This window comes from Thermothelomyces thermophilus, chromosome 1, assembly GCF_000226095.1.
Source record: "Thermothelomyces thermophilus ATCC 42464 chromosome 1, complete sequence".
In the NCBI taxonomy this organism is placed as follows: Eukaryota; Fungi; Ascomycota; class Sordariomycetes; order Sordariales; family Chaetomiaceae; genus Thermothelomyces; species Thermothelomyces thermophilus.
Window position 1 is genome coordinate 6,796,359 of NC_016472.1, and position 20,186 is coordinate 6,816,544.

The following is a 20,186-nucleotide window of genomic DNA, read 5'->3' on the forward strand; positions in this document are numbered from 1 at the left end:
TGCTGATCCAGTCGCGGCAGAGCACAAGTGCTTCTGCGCAGAGCCCGGATGATCGTGGCGAAAACCCGCCAAAGGGTCCGCGCCCAGCCAGTCAACAAGAAAACGGAACTCAAACAGCCCAAAAGGAGCCGTGCAGCCAATCGCCGTTCTGTGTTTCAGTCCATGGGCCGGTACTGTTTGGAAGCATAGCCAGCGCCCTGAGCCTTTGCAGCTGAGCGCAGCCTATTATCGCAAACTGAGCGTCAGCATGCCATGTCAGCATTGTTCCTCCGGCCAGCGTCAATGAGCACACCAAACACGAAGGAAATATGATTCCTTACGAGGAATGCTTTGGGCTAGGCTTGGTAAGTCACTCACATCCTGTCGCTTCCGCCAACGGCGCGGTTGGTGTCCGGAGTCTCGCCGGTGATCTGCTTCCGGGTTCCGCGAGGCAGCGCCTGCTGCGCATCCTTGCGGGCAGCCTGGGCGTCTTTGGGATCGCCCTGAGCAGGCTGGTTGGTAGCGTTGCCGGCAGCCTGCTGGATGGCCTGCGCATTCTTCTGGTACTTGTAGACGGTCCAGTCGAAGACGTAGTCGTACTGGAAGCCCTCGCGGACAAAGAGGTCGCGGAAGATCTTGCGCAGGTAGCTGTAGTCAGGCTTGTCGTCGAAGCGGAGCGACCGGGTGTAGTTCAGGTAGATGGCGAACTCGTTGGGGAAACCACGGCAGAGCACGTCGGTGGGGGTCGTCATCTTCTTCTCCATGATGCGGTCGTACTTCTGCTTCTTGGTGGCAGCCTTCAGGCCCTGCCAAGGGAGCGAGCCACGGCAGAAGTAGAGCATCACGTAACCCAGCGACTCCATGTCGTCGCGACGAGACTGCTCAACACCGAGGTGGGTGTTGATGGAAGCATAGCGAGCCGTGCCCGTCAGGTTCTTGTTCTCTCTGTACGGAATGTGGAAGTGCGTTTTAGGGTCGCGGTACTTCTTGGCAAGACCAAAGTCGATGACGTTGACTTGGTTGCCCCGCTTGCCGATACCCATGAGGAAGTTGTCGGGCTTGATATCGCGGTGAATGAACGACTTCGCGTGGATGTATTCGATTCGAGAGATCAACTGATCGGCGAGTAGCAAAACCGTCTTCAGCGAGAACTTGCGGTTGCAGAAGTTGAACAGGTCCTCCAAGCTAGGACCGAGGAGATCAAGGACCATAGCGTTATAGTCGCACTCGGTGCCGAACCACCGAACAAACGGGATGCCAACGCCGCCAGCGAGCGACTTGTAGACGCGAGCCTCATACTCGAGCTGAGGGTGCTTCGCCTTCACACTCTCAAGCTTGATGGCAATCTCCTCGCCAGAAATGATGTTGGTTCCGAGATAGATATCACCAAACGAGCCCGAACCGATCTTGCGACCGATCCGGTACTTGTTCCCGACGCGCAAATCCTGTGTTTCCATTCGTTAGTAAGTCGAGACATCACGGAACTACGCGAGGTTCGCCGTCACACCGCCAGTCACCACCTCCATCGCGTATCATGATGCGAAGCGGGTGTGATGTTGTCAAGGCAGCATCAACAACGATGCGTGGTACAAGTAGGTATCAAGTATGATGATTAGGGGTTCGTACCATCGTCGTCATCTTGCCGGATTGATTTCGTTGGTCTCTGATATCCCTGATCGTGGCTCGCGTCGTTGATTCGTAGATCAAAGGTGGAAGTTGCTTGGAGCGGAAATTGTCAGCCTTGTTATGAATCTAAACCAGCGAAAGCCGTGTTTGAAATAGAATGACGGCAAAATGTCGCCTCGAGCTCGAGCGGCGAAAGCCGAGCGGCGGTGACTGCAAGCTCCTCGCCTCGCCGAGGTACTGCGTCCTCGGCGTTCAGGTCTTGATTGCACACGAAAATATGACTTTTTGGCAAATAAAAGAAACGTGTAGACTGATGGTCTTACCTGCAAAATGTTTTTTTTTTCGATGTGATGTGTGTGTGAAAATGGGAAAGCTGCCCAAGAACGGTCGGTGAGGATTTAAAATGCCGACCGGAGAGTGGCAACGAGAACCGGAATCCCGCTGCAAAAGGTCAGACAACCTACGGTGAAGATTAGACGAAATCAAAACTTCCAATAAAAAATGATCATAAATTAACGGGGTGCTACTTTACCTTCGGAGTAAGCCTGCTTCGCTCTTGTGGTTGCGAAAGGCGGAGAACGATAGGTTTTACAGTGAACTTGAAGGGAAAGTAGGAGAGAAGGGGAACTGGTGAGAATGGGGGTCTTGGGCCGCCAACCCGACTTTGAGGCACAATGGAACCTGGGCTGTGTGGGCAGAGGGCGCGAGCCAGAAATGCGTGCAGGGGGGGGCGGCAAGCACCCAGTCGTCGACCTCACGTTGCCGTGGCCAAGGAAAGTGTTCCACAGTGCGCATGCGCTTAAAGGGCGCCGCTCGTACAGTGCGAAGTGGCCACATCCTGGTCTTCAGGCTGGAGGCAACCCTGCTGCATATCAGGCAGAGGGTGCCCAATCCAGCAGGCGAAGCTGGTCGCTGGCGCGCTCCTTGCTTCAGCCCCTCCCTGTCCTCAGGTGCTCTTCGAGCCAGCGGTCCAGTTCTCAATCCGGACCAGCCGTGCCAACGCACACCATCCTGAGCTGATTTTGCAATGTGGCGGACTTTATAGGAATTGATCGGAACATGCGGATACATGTTTTGGCTGCCCCTGCTGTTGTCACGAGGCTCACAGGGCGCTTTGGCGCTGCTTGTCCGCCAAAGGCGTGGCTCCCATGCGTGCAGACACGCAACCTCGCAGAAACACAGCAGGGCAGCATTGTCCCTGCCAAAAGAACCCCAAGCCCCTTCTAGCAAACAGGCATGCATCAAACCAGCCCCTCTTCCGCCATGGGAAGACGCAACGTTGAGGCTAGACTCCAAAAATTGCCCACCTAACCCAGCTCTTATGCCGCTTTCACGATGCAAAATGACAGAACAAGCTGTCTGGTACACTCTATACGCATTTCATATATTGGTGGAATCAACTTAGGCAATATTTATTGGCCGCCCTCCGAGAAGTGTTCTGACATCTGGAGCAGGCGATACCTCGCTTACCCTACTCTTACGCATCGTTTGTAGCTTCGCGATTTGCGACGAGGCGGGCCATCAGGTGCACACTGTGTAATACAGTGTTGTCGCCGGGCTTAGAAGTTTACGCCGCACGGCACCATTCCAGATTTCGGAAGCAGGATTGTGTCTAATAAGCGGGCACAGACAAAAGGAAAAGGGGCCAAAAATGCATTGAATGAAGCTCCACGCAAAGGGCGTGAGGCGGCAAAGCCGAAGTTCTAGATCTTGGGGAGCTTCCACTGCCTGTGCGCGAAAAAAAGAGCGCGCGCCACGGCGCCTTACTTGCCGCCTGACCCGGCTCTGCAAGCCAGCTCTTTCCGCAGCGGCGGCCCTCCGGTTCAAACCCGCCAAATGGGTCGCACCATGAAGCTATCAACCATCGGGACTCGAAGGGCTTCGGATGTTCGCAGGGTGAGATACAAAATGCTTGCCTATTACATGACTCAAATTTACATCCTTGGTTACGATCGTGTGTTGGTTTCTTTGAATTGAACAGCTACGGCGACGGGCGCTGGCACAGCAAGCCTACCAGACCCGCCACCACTCTGACTCGAAGGCTCTAATGGAATTATGGCTGGCGACGAGGGCATCCTCAACACCGACCCCACAATGGCTATAGCAGGCCAGCCATCACGTTTACCTGCTTTCCAAGTAGTGTCGGCTGCGTTGCCTTTTATCGGCACATGACTGCTTGTAAGACCTTCCTTGACCGAAATGCGGTACAAATAGCAGCTGCATTTCAATTGCCTTCTGAACAATAATTAGCCAATGGATTGGTTATGGTGCCAGCCCTACACTTCCCCTAAATAGCGTTCTAGATACTTCGGCCTCATGAGATGGGAAACTCAGAGGTTGTAAGTGCTTTTAAGCTCATCTCGGCCGAGTCCGTCTAAGCAGTGGTGTTGTTGGCCTCAGCGTCCCCGAGCTGGCTAGTTAGCCGGGCAGAGAGTCCGTCGGTGTGGTTGCTGACCACCGACCGGGCGTCAACTCGGTAGACACCCGCGTGCATATCCATATGAGAACACATCCTACGGAGTTAACTTCCGCATCCTTCCAGCTGCTGGTGCCACGAAGCCATCGCTATTCACCGCCCGCGTGTCTTCCATTGCCAAGTAAAGCGATAAATCGTGCCGGCCCAAGGTAGGTGCTAGTTTTCTCGTCTATTGGTAGAGCGGGCCCCTGTCCGCTGCCAGGGGCACAACGCCGACGGACCTGCCTCAAACACAGCGGAGCTATTTATATAGAAAAACTGGACAGCAGAACTCAACAGGAGGTCGCAGCATTCCTCGAAAAGACCCCGGTACGATCAAGATATCACTAAGAGGACGCGTTATGTCGACCTTGAACGAACGATCCTGACATAAGCATGACGTTACAAGTGTAAAACTACTTGGTATGGCTGATCTCGTTGTATGTGCGATATATGGACATAACATTCGCAGTACGGAGTATTACGCAGTCCGATCCGTTCTCTTCGATGAGCGGTTCGCAACCAAATTTCCAGGGTGACCCCACCGCCTGCTGCATCTGGAAGGCGGGGCAACGGCATCGAACTCAGGCCCCCCTTTTCGCATTCTTCCCTGATTTCAGTGTGACAACTAGGGTCTCCTTCGCTTGATCGTGTCCTCAGAGCGGGTGGGCGACGATTGTTGGGAAACACATCGACCCCAGTAGCTGCTTGTTAGTGTGCCTGGATCTCCACCTACCAGAGTAAGTCGAATACCTTACGCACAACGCCCTGTTTGCGGGGCGAAGCGCTCGCGGGTCGTCGTTCACCAGACGAACAGAAATTGTGGAGATCTTACCAGGGAGTAAGGTAACTAGTTGGTACGTTTGCAAGTACCGCAGGAGGCTGCCGACGGCCGGGCATTAGGTTTCTGGGCACCGAACCGGTACCTTGCTTGTACCGACACAGTAGGAGATGCCCACATGGTTCGCTCTACTGTGCAGACGCTGACGTGGGAATCATGGAATCATCTTGTATGCAAGTACCGTACGAAGTAGTGTCGAGCCCACGATCATGCAAATCACTGAGTATTTGGTAGGAAGACGATGCATTCCTGCATGTGAAGACTGGCTGACTTACTCGAGCGCGTCCTGCGAGGTAGAGGCGTGAGGTATGGAGGAGAGGTACCAAGTCTACAAACACACCATTTCCTTGCCGTCTTGGCAATCCAGCGGCAACAAGGAGAGTGATGTCTCGTAGCCCGCCGACTTCGTAACTTGGGAGATGGGCCAGGCACAAAATCGCCGCCGCTCCTGGTGCCGAGGACCTGCGTGCGTTTGCGCGATGCGACCAAAGGTAGCGCTCACGAGGGTGGGATCTTCATCAGCCAACTACACTACTTTAGTTAAGGGAAGGAACCACCCGGGAATAAAAGTGCCGTCGGCTGCTCATGCCGCCTGCTCGACAACCCCGTCATGAAAGTTCATCTCGCTGTCAATGATCCAGCAGTCCATCTCTTAATGACGCACATACTCTACTCCGTACCTTAGTCAAGCGCAATGCTGAGATCAGTGAACTACTTACGAGGGACCGTACGGAGTATTACGCCTCCATTTGTGGTGAGGTGGTAAGACTGATCGGGAAGTTCCTGCAGGACATCTGGTCAGGGGCAATCAAAGTGGCTAACTGAAATCGGACTAAACCCAGCCGAGCATGGAGGCAAACCCAAACAGGAATAGGGTGTGATCCACTCCACATTGGTTAGAGAAAGAGCTGGGGAACATCGGGTTTGCTCATGCAGTCCATTTATTGCCTTGGCTTGCCTCCTCAACAAACTTGCAACTTCAACAAGAGCCACTCTTGTCCGTCGTGTCATAAAACGTGTGTCTAGCCAACAGCTTGCATCAGTTCTTGTGGCAACATCCTCGGAGCCATTCTTCCACTCGGTCCCTCGCTCTGATCATCCGAAGCCGGGCACTCCCCGCCACGCCCGCACACCGCTGGCTTCTCGGCGTCGGATCCCCGAACTCCACTGGTCCACAGGCGCTACCAAGGAGCGCAGGGTCCAAATCTGGAACTGCTTTCATTGCCGGTCGCAATTCTGGTCTTTCTTCCGTCTCCAGTTGGCCTGTGGCACAGGAGAACGAGCAGTGCCCTCTTGTTGACCCTGCCATCATTCAGCGTAAATCGCGACACTTGATGCCGATCCGTCCAGGTCGCTCTCCAGAGACTTTACCCTCATTCTCAGGACGGGACCCCTAAAAACCCCATCGTGTCGGCAGCCGCTCAACCAGCCTGCCCTCTCCCCCACAAAAGCAGCACACGCGGGCGAGAGCGAAACCGCTTCTGATCCTACTTAAACCGACCACGAAGTTACACCCTGGCGGCACTGCGCTCGCGAGCTCGAAAGATAGTCGCCTGTGTAAAAGGGTACTGGTGCGCGAAGTTAGGCGATACCCACTACCTTTGTCCGGCGGGTTTCTGGTAGTTGGCTTTCCAGCCCGTACTCGATTCTGCAGCCTCACGAGCTCAAATCAAAGACATCCGCGCTACTACGAAGACCCACGACATCCTTCGTCCTATCTCGACCGGCGCGGTTGCACCGAGCAAGCTGATAATTACTGTACCTCAGGCCGGTCGAGTTCATCGACAAGCAAACCATTTTCTTCGCCGCCAGGAAAGAACAGCGCGTTTGAGACGGACCCACGACGGCAACGACCCGCTGTCTGAAGAAACGCCCCTTATCCCCACTGGTATGACGCCTGCCCCGGTCAAAGGAATTCGATCCAGGCGTTTTGACACGGTCGCACACGGCAGCATCAACCCGAAGTAACACGCAAGCAGCGGCCTGCCACCAGCCAATTTCTGGAAACACAGCAAATAACCCTTCGTTCATCAGGTTCGCAACCCGCTGCCCATCATGGAAGACTCGCGGCAAGGTGAGCGCAGCCCAACCTAATTTTTCTATCCCCCCCCTTTTTTTACAGAACCACTTTGCGATTCTCCGCTGCAAAGCGACCCCGCTGCGCTGCCTCGCAATGGCGGGAAACGCAAGGAGCGAGCGGTCAGGGTCGATCCAAGCAGCAGAGCCTGGTCGGTCGCAACCTCGTTCCTTGTTCTTGCGTCCAAGGGGCCGTTTTGGCGCCTGGGCATGCCCACCGGTTCGCTCCTTCGTTTGAGCCAGTTGTGTCATGTTAAGGAGATTGTTGTTTCATGTTGCTATCAGCGTCGTCATTTGCATGCATGCTGCAAACGGCCGAACCTTTTCATCGCTCCCGACCTGATTGCTAACCTGCTGAGGGTTGTTTCCCATTTAGACCAGCGATCTGCCGGGTTGTCATTGAACCTTTCTTCAAACAATCCTTTCCGCAATCGCGCTGTATCGCCCAGCCCAGCTTCTCCTTTTGACGACCCGCCGCCGCGACCCCTCTCGCGTAACCCGTTCCTCGATCCCGCGATTACGAGCAGGTCCAGTTTCTCGAACCTCCGATCGGCGTCGGAGACCATGTCGTCGGATAAAAGGCCGTCTCTCACGGCCGAGGAGATCTTTGTACGTACTGAATTGCCACACTTTCCGCTGCTTGACCTTCCCTTGTTGCTTCTTGTTCTTTTCTTTTCGCCATTCTCTTCTGTTTGAGCATCCTCAGGACATGGGCGGCTGACCATGGTTTGGGCAGGGTTCATTGACGCTCGAGGATTCAACCGCCACAAACGATGCACCGCCGCGCCCAAGCGCCGCGAAGCCGCCGCCACCCCCAGGACGCCGTGGTCCTCCGCCTCCGCCTTCACACCGGGACGGTGCGCCGGCGCCCAATCGGAGGCCACCTCCGCCGAACCATCGTCCTACGCGGTCACAGGAGGAGGCACTCCGCGCCCGGAAGATGCAAGAGAAAGACGGCCGTCCGGACCCCTCCCGCTCGCCTCAACGGCGCCAGGAGAGGCGACCTCGCAGGAATTCGGATTCGTCAATCATCGACGCCAACATGACAGAGGAGGAGCGGAGGCAGCGCGATTTAAGACGCCGCGAGCGCGAGCGCCGGCACCGTGAGAACAGGGACAAGAAGCCTGTCAGCCGCAAACTTGACATTATTGACCAGCTAGATGCGACCAGCATCTATGGGACCGGAAGTAGGTGGCGGCATCGCCCCGTTTCCGCCCTCATGTTTCTTAGTCTGCTGACTTTCGCTTCTTCCAGTCTTCCACCACGACGGCCCCTTTGACGCCCTGAACCCTCACCGAAATCGACAAGGCAGTCGGCGTGCGCCAATGCAAGCCTTCCCCGAGGGTTCACTGAACAACACAATTGGCGGGGCTGGGCCGTTGAATACCCGGCCAGACCATTCCACATTCATGGGGAACCAAGATGATGAGGCTTTCAAGGAGTGGTCTCGAAGTGGCAAGGATGGTTCCGAGTTTTCGTCCTCACACAAGGAAATGCCCGTGTTTGATCCTCTCAGCCGCGGCACCATACTCCACGGCGACCAATCGCTCGGCCTTGGTACATCGACCTTCCTGGAGGGGACCCCGGCAGCTCGGACGGCAATCCAGAAACGCGAGGAAGAGCGAGCTCTTGAGGCTCAGAACGAGGGTCTTCAACGCAAGAAATCCCTCGCGCACCGTATTCGCAACATCAACCGGGGGAATCGCGACTTTCAGTCCTCCGGTAGGCTCACTAATCCTGAGACAGACTTCGGCTCACGTCGGTCACCTTCCAACAGTGGGCCGGCCTCTGCTTCGGCGTCAGAGCGCAGCCCTTTCTTTTCGGATTTCGGATCCGGAAAGGGCGAGGACGAGTTTACGGTGCGCAAGACGGTTACGAATGGAAGCAAACCTTCTCCTTCCAGCCCCAGGAGCGGGCCTGGTCTTGAGCGCAGGTCGACGACTGATGCCACCGGGGGCGAGGATGTTCAACCCAAGGCGAGCGGAATCCTGGGCCGGATGAAGAGCCTGAAGGGAAGACGTCAACGCCCGAATCCTGCCGCGGGTAGTGCGGAACTGATTCCCCCCCCTGGAACAGCGGCTTAGAGGAGCCGCTTCATATTTTATAGCGAGGCCGGCGAAAGGCTGGGATTCGATCCCTCTCTTATTCCACTCGCGATGATTGCGGTTACTGCGGCGCCCATTCGACACTAGCCACTGTTGGATGTTTCCCTGTGGTTACCTCCCCTTACGCGCCAAATATCCTCAGCAGGCAACGAAGAGAGTACAAGATGCGGGAAGTCTTGGGCCTCCGGCCCATGTGAGAACCCTAAGACTGGGCCTTCACGAACGCATGCTGTGTTGGGACAGTACTGTAGTATACATTTCAAGACCACGGTTACAGGTTGTGGTGTTTTTTTTTTTTTTTTTTTTCCTCGTTTGTTCTTCCCCTCTTATTATTATGTTTGACTCGCAATGGTGCGGCGCGAGAACGAATAGCAACGGGATGGCAGCAGATCCAAGACTTTGCCAAATAATACCCATGGGCACCAGACGGTATGAGGGGCAGCGGTTTCCTTCTTAACGGTAGCTCATGTACATCACAAAACTCTTGCTATTTCGGTGGGCTTGGACGAGGTGGGCCTTTTTTTTTTTTTTTTTCTTGGAGGACTTTGAAGGACTGGCGAGGTTCCCTACACAACCGTTTCTTGTCATTGGGTTGTTTTGGGTCTTGCCCTTTCAGCGAGCTAGGCTCGCGGCGTCGCTTTCATTGGCAAGTTAAATTGAGTATTGTAATGAACAAGAACATTATTCCACTGTGCAATGCTAACATCATTGATTGTGGAGTTCAGCAGAGGAGAGCTGGTGTGCTGTGTGTGGGCTTCAAGTCGCTTGATACATCGATCGTCGTTCTTGGCATCAAGCAACGAAGTCGTCAAAACATTCTGGGTCTGAATATCCGACTTGTGTGTTCGCGATATGTTTCAACCTCGCAAATAGTTCCTTAGGCAGCCAGAAATGGTTCCTCCCATTTGGGCAATGACATGACGATGCACTGCCTGAGGTGTCGAGCGTAGGAACCCCAGCAACGGGTCGGTAAGCAACCCGGAACCTAACACACTGAGAACGTATTGAACTCACCGAGGTATGTGCAGTACCAGATCGGGACTGATATGGCGATTAAGGTCATGCATGTCAACAAACATCAACGAGATACATACCTCTGACAACGCAGAAAATTCCGACGTCACCGAAAAAGACTCGTCGACCTTGGCTAGGTCTTCCCCATAGCCCGACCTGGATTTGCCGGCCGCGAAAATCAACCAAGCCCTCACCACTCCTAGAGCCTCAACATCCACCGACCCGGTCACTTTGCATACCGTAGGGTCCTAGACTGGTAATAGGCTACAGACACGCGCACACGAGCGCTGCGCACCGCCCCAATCGTAGATGACGATCCCATGGCCGCAGCGTTTCCCTTCTCCCAGGCCAGCTCGCACTTCCCCATCGAGCAGCCGCTGCCCGCCTCGCTTCTGCTGGACCGCGAGATCGCCCGGAAGGAAGGGCTCGCCGCCAACGGGAACCTGATGACCGGCTGCCGCGAGCTGGACGAGTACGTCCTGCTGGGCGGATTCGAGCGCGGGTCTGTGGTGGGCGTCAGTGCCGAGGAGGATGGAGAGGAAGAGATTGGATTGCTGGTGCGTTTCTTTCCCGCTTGAGAAGAGGGACGTACGTGCGTCTGAACGTGCATGTGTTGACCTCGGTTGATCGAGGTAGATCGGTCTGCAAACGGTTGCGCATTTGTTGGCTTCTAAGTCGACAGCAAGGGCAATGGTTGTGACGACATTGTCGGCAACGGTTCTCTTGCCGAAGCTCAGGAACGCCCTTGTCGGACAGCTGATGAAAGTCCAAGGCGGCTGGCAGAATTTCCAAGCTGAATTACAGGCATGCCTTGAGAGGATCTCCATTTCCAGGGTGTTTGACATCGAGGGACTGTGGGAGGTGCTTGAGGAGCTGGAGGATACCGTGCTTGTGAGAGACGGCGAATCACCCCGGCCGACACAAACCGGGAAGAGAAGCGAAATCCCAAACAGCGAGGACGACGGCGGTCTCTCGTCTTCGGAGGCGCCCTCCTCAAAACCATCACCACAACCCGAAAGCACGCCAGTAGAGGCCAGGTCACCGTCACCGACACTCCCCGACATTATCCTCGTCACCCATACTTCCACCCTCCTCAACGCCCTCTTCACCGGCCGCGACAAGGACACCGCCCACAATATGATGCTCCTCCTCGCCTCCCGCCTCCACGCCCTCACCCGCTCCTCAGCCCACGGCGCGCCCCTGTTCATATTCCTCAACTCTACAACCTCGCCTGCCGCCTTTCCACAACCTCCCCACGCCGACGACACTACACTCACCGCGCCATCAAGAGACACACCCCGGCCGCCGTCAAAACACCTCGACTCCACACTCCGCTCGATCTTTAACCCTCCCCCCCCTCCTCCTCCTCCAGCCACGCAGACCGTGCTCGCCGCGGGAGCACAGCAGGAAGCCAGCACGTCTGCCGCTGCTTCTTCTGCCAGGAGGAACAAGCCCTCCTTCGGGCTGGTCTTCTCTCAGATGCTTGATCTCCACCTGCTATGTACCCGCGTGCCCAGGACAAGGGCAGACAGCGCAGCGCTGATGGCGAATCCCGGGATGAATATCATGGATGTCTCGTATGCTTGGGTCGTGGAGGTGTTACTAGACGAGCTCGGAGTGTACGAGAAGCGCGACGGTGATAGCTTGGAGTGGAGAGAGAGGAGGAGCAGAGAGCAAAGGTGGGCGGCGGTGGATGTTGATGAGGAGGGTAGGGTTGTGAATGCAACCATCCCGTGACGGAATGGGAATTCGGTTAAGGACGATAAACATCACGTGTGGAAGGTGAAAAGGTGGAAGATGCCCGATGCGGACCGGGTAAGAAGTGGCGGATCCAACTAGTGATTTCGTAGGGAGCTACTTCGCTCACTAACGTACATGCCGGACAGCAGCAGCCTTTCCGACTCCTTCGACAACAACACAGGGGTTTTACCCTTGAGCAACTATGAACCTTACAACTTAGTACAACTTAGAGATCTCCCATATTGTCCCGGCCGCTGGTCGTTTCCGGCGTTTCCAAATAGGGCTCCAGCCGAGCCTTCAGCTCCTCGACGCTCATCTCCCTCTTACTCTTACCCTCATTCTCGTCACCAACGTCACCGTGAGCACCACGGTGCTTGTGCGGCGGGATCAGGACCTGCCTAACCACCTGCACGACGCCGTCATCCGCGACCACGTCTCTCACATCCACCCTGGCGAACCCGTTCACCACGATCGACACGAACTCCTTCCAGGTCCTGATATCCACGCTGATCGGCGCCCCGTGTAGCAGGCTCGGCAGGTCGACATGCAAATAACCACGTCCGGCATCGCCGACCCGCGCCGCCCCATCGCCGTCCTCTCCGTCGTCGTCGTCGTGGTCGTGCTCCCCGCCGCCGCGATAGTAGGCGTCCGAGTAGAGCGTCTCGTTCACCACGACGTGATAGCGCAGCAGCGCCCGCAGGTACCTGCGCCCGGGGTCCGAGAACAGGAAGGCGTTGAGGCGCGGCCCCAGGGCGGCCCAGGCGCGGTTCGTCGGCGCGAACAGCGTGCCGCCGCCGCGGCGCTCCAGCCGGTCCAGCTCCCCGCCGAGCCCCGTCGTCTCGAGCGCCAGCGCCAGCGTGCTGAACTGGCCCGGCAGGAGGCGGACGACGGTCGTCTGGGAGGGCGGGGGGATCAGGGGGAAGTCGACCGCCCGGAGGATGCCGTTCTTGGCGTGGAATTCCGGGCCGACGAGGCGCGTCTGGAAGTTGAGCCGGGTGAGGTGGACGATGGGGACGGTGAAGGCGCGGATGCGCTGCGGGTGGTGCTGCTTGTGACGACGGGTGGAGGCGCCGTCGAGGGCCGCGGGGTGGAGCTCGGAAGGCAGGGTGCGGCTCGTTTGGATGCGGTGGGCCGGGTAGAGGCCCGGGACGATGTGGTATTTGAGGAAGGCGAGGATGAACTCCTTACTGGGCTTCTCATGGCGATGTTTGCGGTCGCCGTCGTCGTCATTGCCACCGTCGTCGCCGTGGTGGCCGTGGTGGCCGTGGTGGCCGTGATGGCCGCCGTGGATACGGTCAAGGGCGCGGTCGGTCGGGACGAACAGGGTGTAGTTGTGCTCCTCGTCATCCAGCAGCTGCTTGATCTCGCCATGCTCCTCGAGGAGCTTGGCGAACTTGGAGGCATGCTGGCTGTCCTTGATCAGCTCATAGATGGTCTTGTCCTCGTGTCTGTGGTCGTCCCCGTGGCCGCCGTGGGGCAAATGAGGGTTGCCCTCTTCGCCCTCATCCTCATCGTCCGAGTCGGAGTCGGCCAAGGAGAGGAAGTTGTCAAGTTTGCTGCCCCGGATGCTCTTGGTTATGCGTTCCTCGACGGAGGACAGGAGACTGCCTGGATTGGGGAACGCATCCCACCAAGCTTGAACTGCGTTTGCGTCCGCTGTACTGTCCTGGTTTTCGATGAGGACAATCTGATCCCTTTTGGCATCGTCGCGAGTGGCGAGGGCGGCAGCGGTAGCTGCAACTAAGAACAAGACCGATCTCATATTTTCGCCGTCTGCTTCAGGTCTAACTAAGTAGCCTAACAGCTTCAGTAGCTAGCTTGTTTTTCTCTCTCTGGGGGGGAGACAGATCCTGAAGAACAGACTCATGCAGTGGAGAGACACATGGGCAGAAGTTACTTTACAGCTGCCGTTTTCAACGACCGCCGGAGAAGTATTTAGAGATGGAGGAACAGTTAGGCCCGGAATGGGCGGATGCTTCAATACGCATGCGACTCGTCATCGCCATCAGCGTGAGAAGAACTGATTGGTCGCTTGACCCCCCGCGATTCCAACGCGTTAGCACGCCTTTCGAGTGAATTCTGCTGGAATTGCAATGCGCTCGTGTAGGGCAATCGCCGAGCCGAAGTGCGTCATGGTCTTTTCATCATTCGATTGCCCATCAGCCCATCCACTCCCGGTTTGGAGCAGTCGCCTCCTCCGATGTATATATACACAGTACACTAACGCAAGGAATGTATGCTGTATGTACTGTCCAGCCACAGAGATGTGTAAGGTATGTATGTACGTACGTACATACCATGCTATGAGGGACAGCGGTGTCTTTTGCCAGCTCACCATGGGCCATGCCGAGCCACAACGTGCTGGTCAGCGTCTTTCGAAGGGCATTTGAAGGTGCTATGCTGTTGATACAACCAAGCTCGAGTCGCTGTTGGTTTTTCGAGGGGTGGACGTTGTTTTTTTGCCTGCGCTTATGCTTTGCTGCATAATTCCGTACCTTGGCCTTTCTGTAGTTGGTGCAGCTTTGCATACTCTCAAACGCGGCGCACGTTGGATGTGACCCATCCTCATCCGCCTAAGTACTAGTAGGGCCAACAGGAGCTCAAATTGGAAACACGACCCAGAACCATTAGGGGTTTGTAACCAAGCGAAGGCTGGATAACAGGTCAAGACGAGACGATTAGTGACAAGTAGTGTATGTTCGGACGGAATGGCTAGAACGGTTTCCCCGCTTCGTCTGTTGGATGCGGGGACTCTGGGCCGAAGGGCTGACTGGGCGCCGCGTCTTCTTGGCTGCTTTTGGCGGCTGACAAAGTATCGAGCATTGTGTGTAGCGGTAGTGTAGGTAGGTGTGTACGGATACTTATGTGTAATATTCCTTCGCTTGTATGCTAGTGTATGCTTGCGCTGTGGGGAGAATAAGGCTGGAGTTGCTTGGCGCGGGGAAGAACGTCGGGTGTCTAACTATGTAGTGCTACGCAGTAGTGTAGTTGTACGCAGTAAGTGTGGTGTGCTTACACGGGCGGTAACACAAGTCGCCACGTTCATCTCCATTCTTCCAAGCGGCACGAAACACCTGTGCGTGTACCAAGCAACTTGGCCGACTCGATTTCAACCTTGTTGCTTGGATGTTCGTTGTCCTCCGATGTCAAGCTCGAATGGGGCATACTTTGTAGAGAAGGCGCAACGTGGGGCCAATTGGGGGCGGCTGAAACAGGCCACCAATTTGAGTTATTAGACCGTGTACCGCTTATTGAGGCCGCCCCTCCTTCGCGGCTCCTGCTGCACTGTGCTCCTTCTTGCGTGGTAAGGGAGGGGGTACAGTGCATCCTACTGCAGTACTGCACAGTACATACATACTAGTACAGATGGTACCTCCACCATCCTGGTCCTGTAGGGCGCTTGAGCATCCAACCTCCCAACGACCTCTCGGCACGGCAATCTGGTACGTTGGTGATTTTGCCTAGTACTCCGTACTCCTTACTCGTAGCCTGATGGCAGCAAGAAGATGGAAACCTAGCTTTCGCCTGCGAAACTGGCCGTGACAATGCAACCCGCCGAACGGGGGCATGCGCCTACCGTAACGAGTCTGCCTGGTGCAGTTAGTTATCAGGCTTTCGCAGGCTGCCACTCCCAGGGTGCCAGGCCTGGAAACCGGACCCGACTTGCATCCACTCAGGCCTCCCTCTCCTGTCACTCAATTCCCGCTCATCTCAGGGCATCTCAGGTCTTGTCCAGTTCATCACACAGCACACAGCTCTTCAATACTGTCAACTCGTCATGGATCCTTTCCTCCCCGCCACAACTATTGCTCTCTAGCACCAGCTGGAGATAGTCGCGCCCTCTCCCGCAGAAGTTGCCTTCTCTATATTTTTTTTCCCCCTTGGATCTCTTTTTTTCTTCCGTCGCCAGAGAGCCAGATTCCGCTCTTCACTGGAGCTACGCTCCAGTCGCGGGCTCTCTGGGGCCTCCAGCGCGCGAATTGCGCTAAGCAGCAGGGTGCTGGCACAGCCTCACCCCGACCACCACTCGCGGCCCATCACACCGTGGCTGGGGCCGCCCCTTGTTCAAGCACCCTGAACCACGCTTGATTATTATCGTTTCCCCTACGGAGTAAAGCCCGGCAGAAAACCAGATTTCTCACTCTCAATTGATGCACCAGTTCCAGCAGCGCACCGCAGCAGCTTTGGCTGTGCGGCCGCCCGCTCGGTCCATGCTCGTTCCTAGATCCACTTCGCTCTCACCCGGCGGCATCGCTGGGGCTGTGGTCGGGTCCGTCGTCGGCGCCCTCCTCATCGCCTTCTGCGTCTTCCCCTTCATTGTCCGTGCCAGACGCCGACGGCTCACCCGCCATGATGATCCCGGCCTCGCCGAGATGGGGCAGCGCCCCGGACGGCCCAGTCTCAATCCCCAAGAAGTGGACGACATTTCCTACAAAAGATCCTCAGGGTCCGGTCCCGAGAGCGCCACCGCTCACCATGTCCCACAACCGGCGGACCTGAATCAGAAGTCTCAGTCAGCCCTACCACAGGCTGTCACTGTTGGTCACGGCCTTCCGTCGCCTGTATCATCATCTCCTGCGTCGCCGACCGATCCGTCTTCTCGCGTCGACGAGCGCGCAGTCTCGCCCTCGACCGTTGCCGCCCCCGCCCTCGCCCGGTCGCCTGTCGAGCTCACGTCCAAGTCGTCCCGCGACGCATCGAGGGGCACCGTCAGTTGCGAGAGCACCCGCGAGGCCAGCTTTGGTGACTCACACGGCCCGCCTAGCCGTGAGCTCACCGGTATCACCGCTGTCGGCATAACAGAGGAGCCCGAGTCCATCGATCGCCCCTCTGGTTCCCCCGAGCACGGCCACTTCCCCCACCTCAAGGAATCCCTCCGCGGCTTGATCCACCGTCGCCGTTCTTCTCACCATCGCCGAGACAGCAAGCGGTCCACACAAGCCGGCACCGACGGAGCGCGCTCGCCTTCTGTTTCCACCAACGACTATCTCTCACAGCAACCTGAACTCTCGCAAACACCATCCGGCCTCGAAATCGACGTGGAGACTCCAGGCCTGGCTTGGGACTACTACCACGATCCGAACTTGGGTATTGACCTGCCCGACACTTACCAGCAGTCTGCGCCCATTCCAACCTCGGCTAGCATTGCCCCGTCTTCGCTTCCTTTAGGCTTTGCCCCCGCCGGATCCAGCTTCCCAGGTGGCCAGATTCCTGTGACCGGAGCGGGAGTTGCTCCGTCCATGGGAACGGGCCCCATCACAGAGGGAGTATACACTACCTCGTCAGATAGCGACGCGACAGTGACACCTGGCGTTCTAAACACCCAGAGCACGTCTCTCCAGGGCAAGGGTCCCGGCGGATCTCTGCAACGCACCGACAGCTTTCCGCTTCCAACCATCGTGTCCGATCTTCCCAGCCCACCATCCCTCCAGTACACCGGCACCGTCCCGAGCGGGAACCCGATGGAGATGATGAAGCCGACCAATTCAGCCGAAAGCGCATGGATGCTGGAGCACGAGATGCGCATGATCCAGAACTCGCCGCAGCCGCCGGCGGCTCCGGTGCTCGAGCCGGCATCCCTTGTGTCTGTGCCCACAGATGGATTCGCCGGTCAAACGTTCGGCAACGACGCGAAGCCGCAATTCCAGTCCCAGTTGGAGGTTCAATATCAGTCGCCGTATCAGTCCCCTCCACAGACGGTAGCGGAACACGAAACGCAGATTGGCGAGGAAACCACTGGATACCTCAACAACACCAACTCTCTGGCTACTTCCGAGTACAACGCGAGCGCGGTGACTACGGTGGTTACGTCCGATTACAACGCCAACACGCTCACTACTACCTCTGATTACTCGACACCACCGCCATCCACGGGGCCGTCGATTTTGGACACACCCGACACTAGACTAACGCCGTATACGACCTCTCCGTCTCCACAGGCCGAAGCCGGGGCAACCGTCAACAGCCATCTAATGCCATCACCAGGTCATTCAGCCGGTTTGTCGCCAAGCCCTGGTCTTTCGCCAGCTCCGTCTCCGGGTCTCTCTCCCGTGCCATCGCCAGGTCGCTCCCCGGCCCGGCCACCGGGCGGTTTCGTCTGCGATGTGTGCGGCGCCGTGAAGAGCTCGTACCATCAGTTCAATCATCACCGACGGTATCATGACCGGCCGTTCCCCTGCCAGCATCCAGGGTGCGGACGGAGGTTTGGTACAGTGACACATCTGCGGCGACATGTCAATGACAAGCATCACAAAACCCGAAGGTTCTACTGCACCGAACCTGGGTGCGACTATTCGAGGCAGGGCACAAAGTCTTTCCCTAGGAAGGACAACTGGAAGCGACACATGTTGAAGAAACACTCGGTCGATCCGCAGAACGCGACGGATGAAGATTATCTAGGCGACGATGTTGTAATGGATGGGCCATGAACAGCCACAGTCGGGAGGGGGGCTAGTGCTAGGCGGATTTCGTCCTGCAGCAGTTCTCCATCCATGCATGTTATTCGAGTTAGTGCCCATAGGACAGCGGCACGGGACCCAGAAGCCCATTCCTTCTATGCCCAAGGTCACGGTATCTTGGAAAGACCCGTGACGAGGAGGTACCCGGCTAGGCTGGACTTGCCAGGCCCGGCCAAACCGGCCTTAAAGTGTCCTGCGTGCCAGGCAGCACGGGGCATGGGCCATCGCGAGAGTCATTTTGCCGGTGCCCGGGACACAGCCCAGACGCGCCGAGGCAAAACGCACCAGAGCGATCGCAGGTTTTTTTTTTTTTTTTTTAAGTCGCCAGGAAAGGAAAATTAGCGGGCCGGGCCATTTGCTGGGAGCATATTCAACGGCGGTAATTCTCTGTATGGAATTATATATTCATTGTAGCTTCTTCAGCGCGGTTTTAGACCAGCGCTTATTAGCGTCTTGCGATTGCAGACCTTGTAAGGGGAGCTGTCCGTCCGAGCTGTCCGAACAATAACACGGTTACAACTCCCCCCATGAAGGCTTTGACTTCCCAAATAGGGGACACGTGCTTCCAGAGAAATAGCGACCTTCCGCCCTCTGGGATGTGGCGTCGGGTGCCTCTCCAGACAGATAACGGCTCAACAACCCCCCCTGGCACGAGGTATGTGAGTGAGTGAGCTGAGTGCCTCGGCACTTCGGCTGGCACGTCGTCCATCTGCCCACGTCTCTCCCGCGACCGGGGAGAAAAAAAAGGCCGTGAGGAGGTCAGAGTATACGGCCGTGCTCATCCATCGTACCCTCGAACGTCGAACGTCGAACGTCGAACGCTCGAAACAGGCCCTCCCCTTCCTCACCTCATCTCCCTAACCAACTTCTTGACCAGCCTGCGCTGCCCTTCGATGCCCAGCCGCGCGCGATCCGTCTCCTGCAGCGCCCTCCCCACCAGCACCACCGTCCGCGCGCTCTCGCTGCCCACCCAGACCTTGCCGTTCCTGCCCACCGCCGTCTCGAACGCCAGCCCGCCGCCCTCCTCCCCGCCCAGCATCTCGAGGACGGCGATCCCGCCGTCCTCCCGGCTCCGCGCCATCAGCAGGCGCCGCGCGAAGCCGAGGCTGACGTCGAAGACGCACCCGGGCCCCGTGACGGGGCCGAGCCCCTCCGCCTTGCCCGTCGACGAGTTGACGCACTCGAGCTCCGGGTCCATGTGCTTGTTGGCGACCGTCACGCGCGCGTAGACGAGCTGGCCGGGCGCCAGCACCGGCCGCGTCTTCTTGGTCGCCGACTCGAAGGCCAGGTGCGGCAGCGTCGCCGGCGCCGTGTGCGGGGAGAGGGTGCAGAGGTAGAAGTCGGTCGTCGAGCGGAGGACCTGGGCGAGCACGATGTCGTTGGGGGCGGGGATGTACTGTTATTTTTTTATTTTATTTTATTTTTTTTTGGTTGGTTAGTTTCGTCGGTGCAAAAAAAAAAGAAACAGTACGGGGAACAACAGTTGGTTTTGGAGCTGGAGGAGAGGAGGAGAAGCGGGAGAAGGGAGAGGGGGCTTACGCGGTTGGAGTTGTACTCAATCCACATGGAGTTCTTGACTGGGTTGGTCATGAGTTGTCCGGCCACTGTCGGGACGATGTCGGTGGGAGGGATGTGTCGAAGCCCTGGGCCCAGGCGGAGGGCCTTCTTGGGGTCGGAAGGGATCAGAGAAGGGTCGATCGTCTCGCCTGGGAGGACGACGGGGCGTTCGGTGGCCGCCATGCTGTTTGCGTGCGTTCCTGGGGAGCTCTACGAGGTAGAAACGGTTTAGACGCAAATATATGCTGAATAGGTAGGTAGGTTGCGACAGTGAGGTTCTCGAGGCTCGATATGGTGGTCGTTCTAGAATTTGTTCCAGTGTAAAAGGCAGCCTT

At 57.0% G+C, this 20,186-nt stretch overlaps 6 protein-coding genes across 6 annotated transcripts; 3 read left to right on the top strand and 3 right to left on the bottom strand.

The window, feature by feature from the left end:
- Positions 1-284: 284 nt before the first annotated feature.
- On the bottom strand, positions 285-1,951 carry MYCTH_2297718 (uncharacterized protein). Its single transcript, XM_003659953.1, has 3 exons — positions 1,929-1,951; positions 1,606-1,698; positions 285-1,424 (listed from the first exon to the last, which is right to left on the bottom strand). Exons 2-3 carry the CDS (start codon positions 1,615-1,617, stop codon positions 354-356), a joined length of 1,083 nt encoding a protein of 360 aa, XP_003660001.1. The 5' UTR covers positions 1,618-1,698; positions 1,929-1,951; the 3' UTR covers positions 285-353.
- Positions 1,952-6,579: 4,628 nt separating this feature from the next.
- On the top strand, positions 6,580-9,383 carry MYCTH_2297723 (uncharacterized protein). The gene is made up of 4 exons (XM_003659954.1): positions 6,580-6,975; positions 7,354-7,586; positions 7,714-8,164; positions 8,232-9,383. Exons 1-4 carry the CDS (start codon positions 6,957-6,959, stop codon positions 9,059-9,061), a joined length of 1,533 nt encoding a protein of 510 aa, XP_003660002.1. The 5' UTR covers positions 6,580-6,956; the 3' UTR covers positions 9,062-9,383.
- A 702-nt stretch (positions 9,384-10,085) lies between these two features.
- MYCTH_2297728 (uncharacterized protein) lies at positions 10,086-11,948 on the top strand. The gene is made up of 2 exons (XM_003659955.1): positions 10,086-10,653; positions 10,733-11,948. Exons 1-2 carry the CDS (start codon positions 10,417-10,419, stop codon positions 11,831-11,833), a joined length of 1,338 nt encoding a protein of 445 aa, XP_003660003.1. The 5' UTR covers positions 10,086-10,416; the 3' UTR covers positions 11,834-11,948.
- Positions 11,949-12,062: 114 nt separating this feature from the next.
- MYCTH_41366 (fasciclin domain protein) lies at positions 12,063-13,598 on the bottom strand (the record flags this gene model as incomplete). The annotated part of the gene is made up of 1 exon (XM_003659956.1): positions 12,063-13,598. One exon carries the CDS (start codon positions 13,596-13,598, stop codon positions 12,063-12,065), a length of 1,536 nt encoding a protein of 511 aa, XP_003660004.1.
- A 2,261-nt stretch (positions 13,599-15,859) lies between these two features.
- On the top strand, positions 15,860-18,599 carry MYCTH_2297730 (uncharacterized protein). The gene has a single exon (XM_003659957.1). The coding sequence runs from the start codon at positions 15,988-15,990 to the stop codon at positions 18,262-18,264; it is 2,277 nt and encodes a 758-aa protein (XP_003660005.1). The 5' UTR covers positions 15,860-15,987; the 3' UTR covers positions 18,265-18,599.
- A 539-nt stretch (positions 18,600-19,138) lies between these two features.
- On the bottom strand, positions 19,139-20,034 carry MYCTH_2115531 (uncharacterized protein; the record flags this gene model as incomplete). The annotated part of the gene is made up of 2 exons (XM_003659958.1): positions 19,139-19,690; positions 19,834-20,034. The coding sequence occupies 2 exons, from the start codon at positions 20,032-20,034 to the stop codon at positions 19,139-19,141; spliced, it is 753 nt and encodes a 250-aa protein (XP_003660006.1).
- Positions 20,035-20,186: the final 152 nt, after the last annotated feature.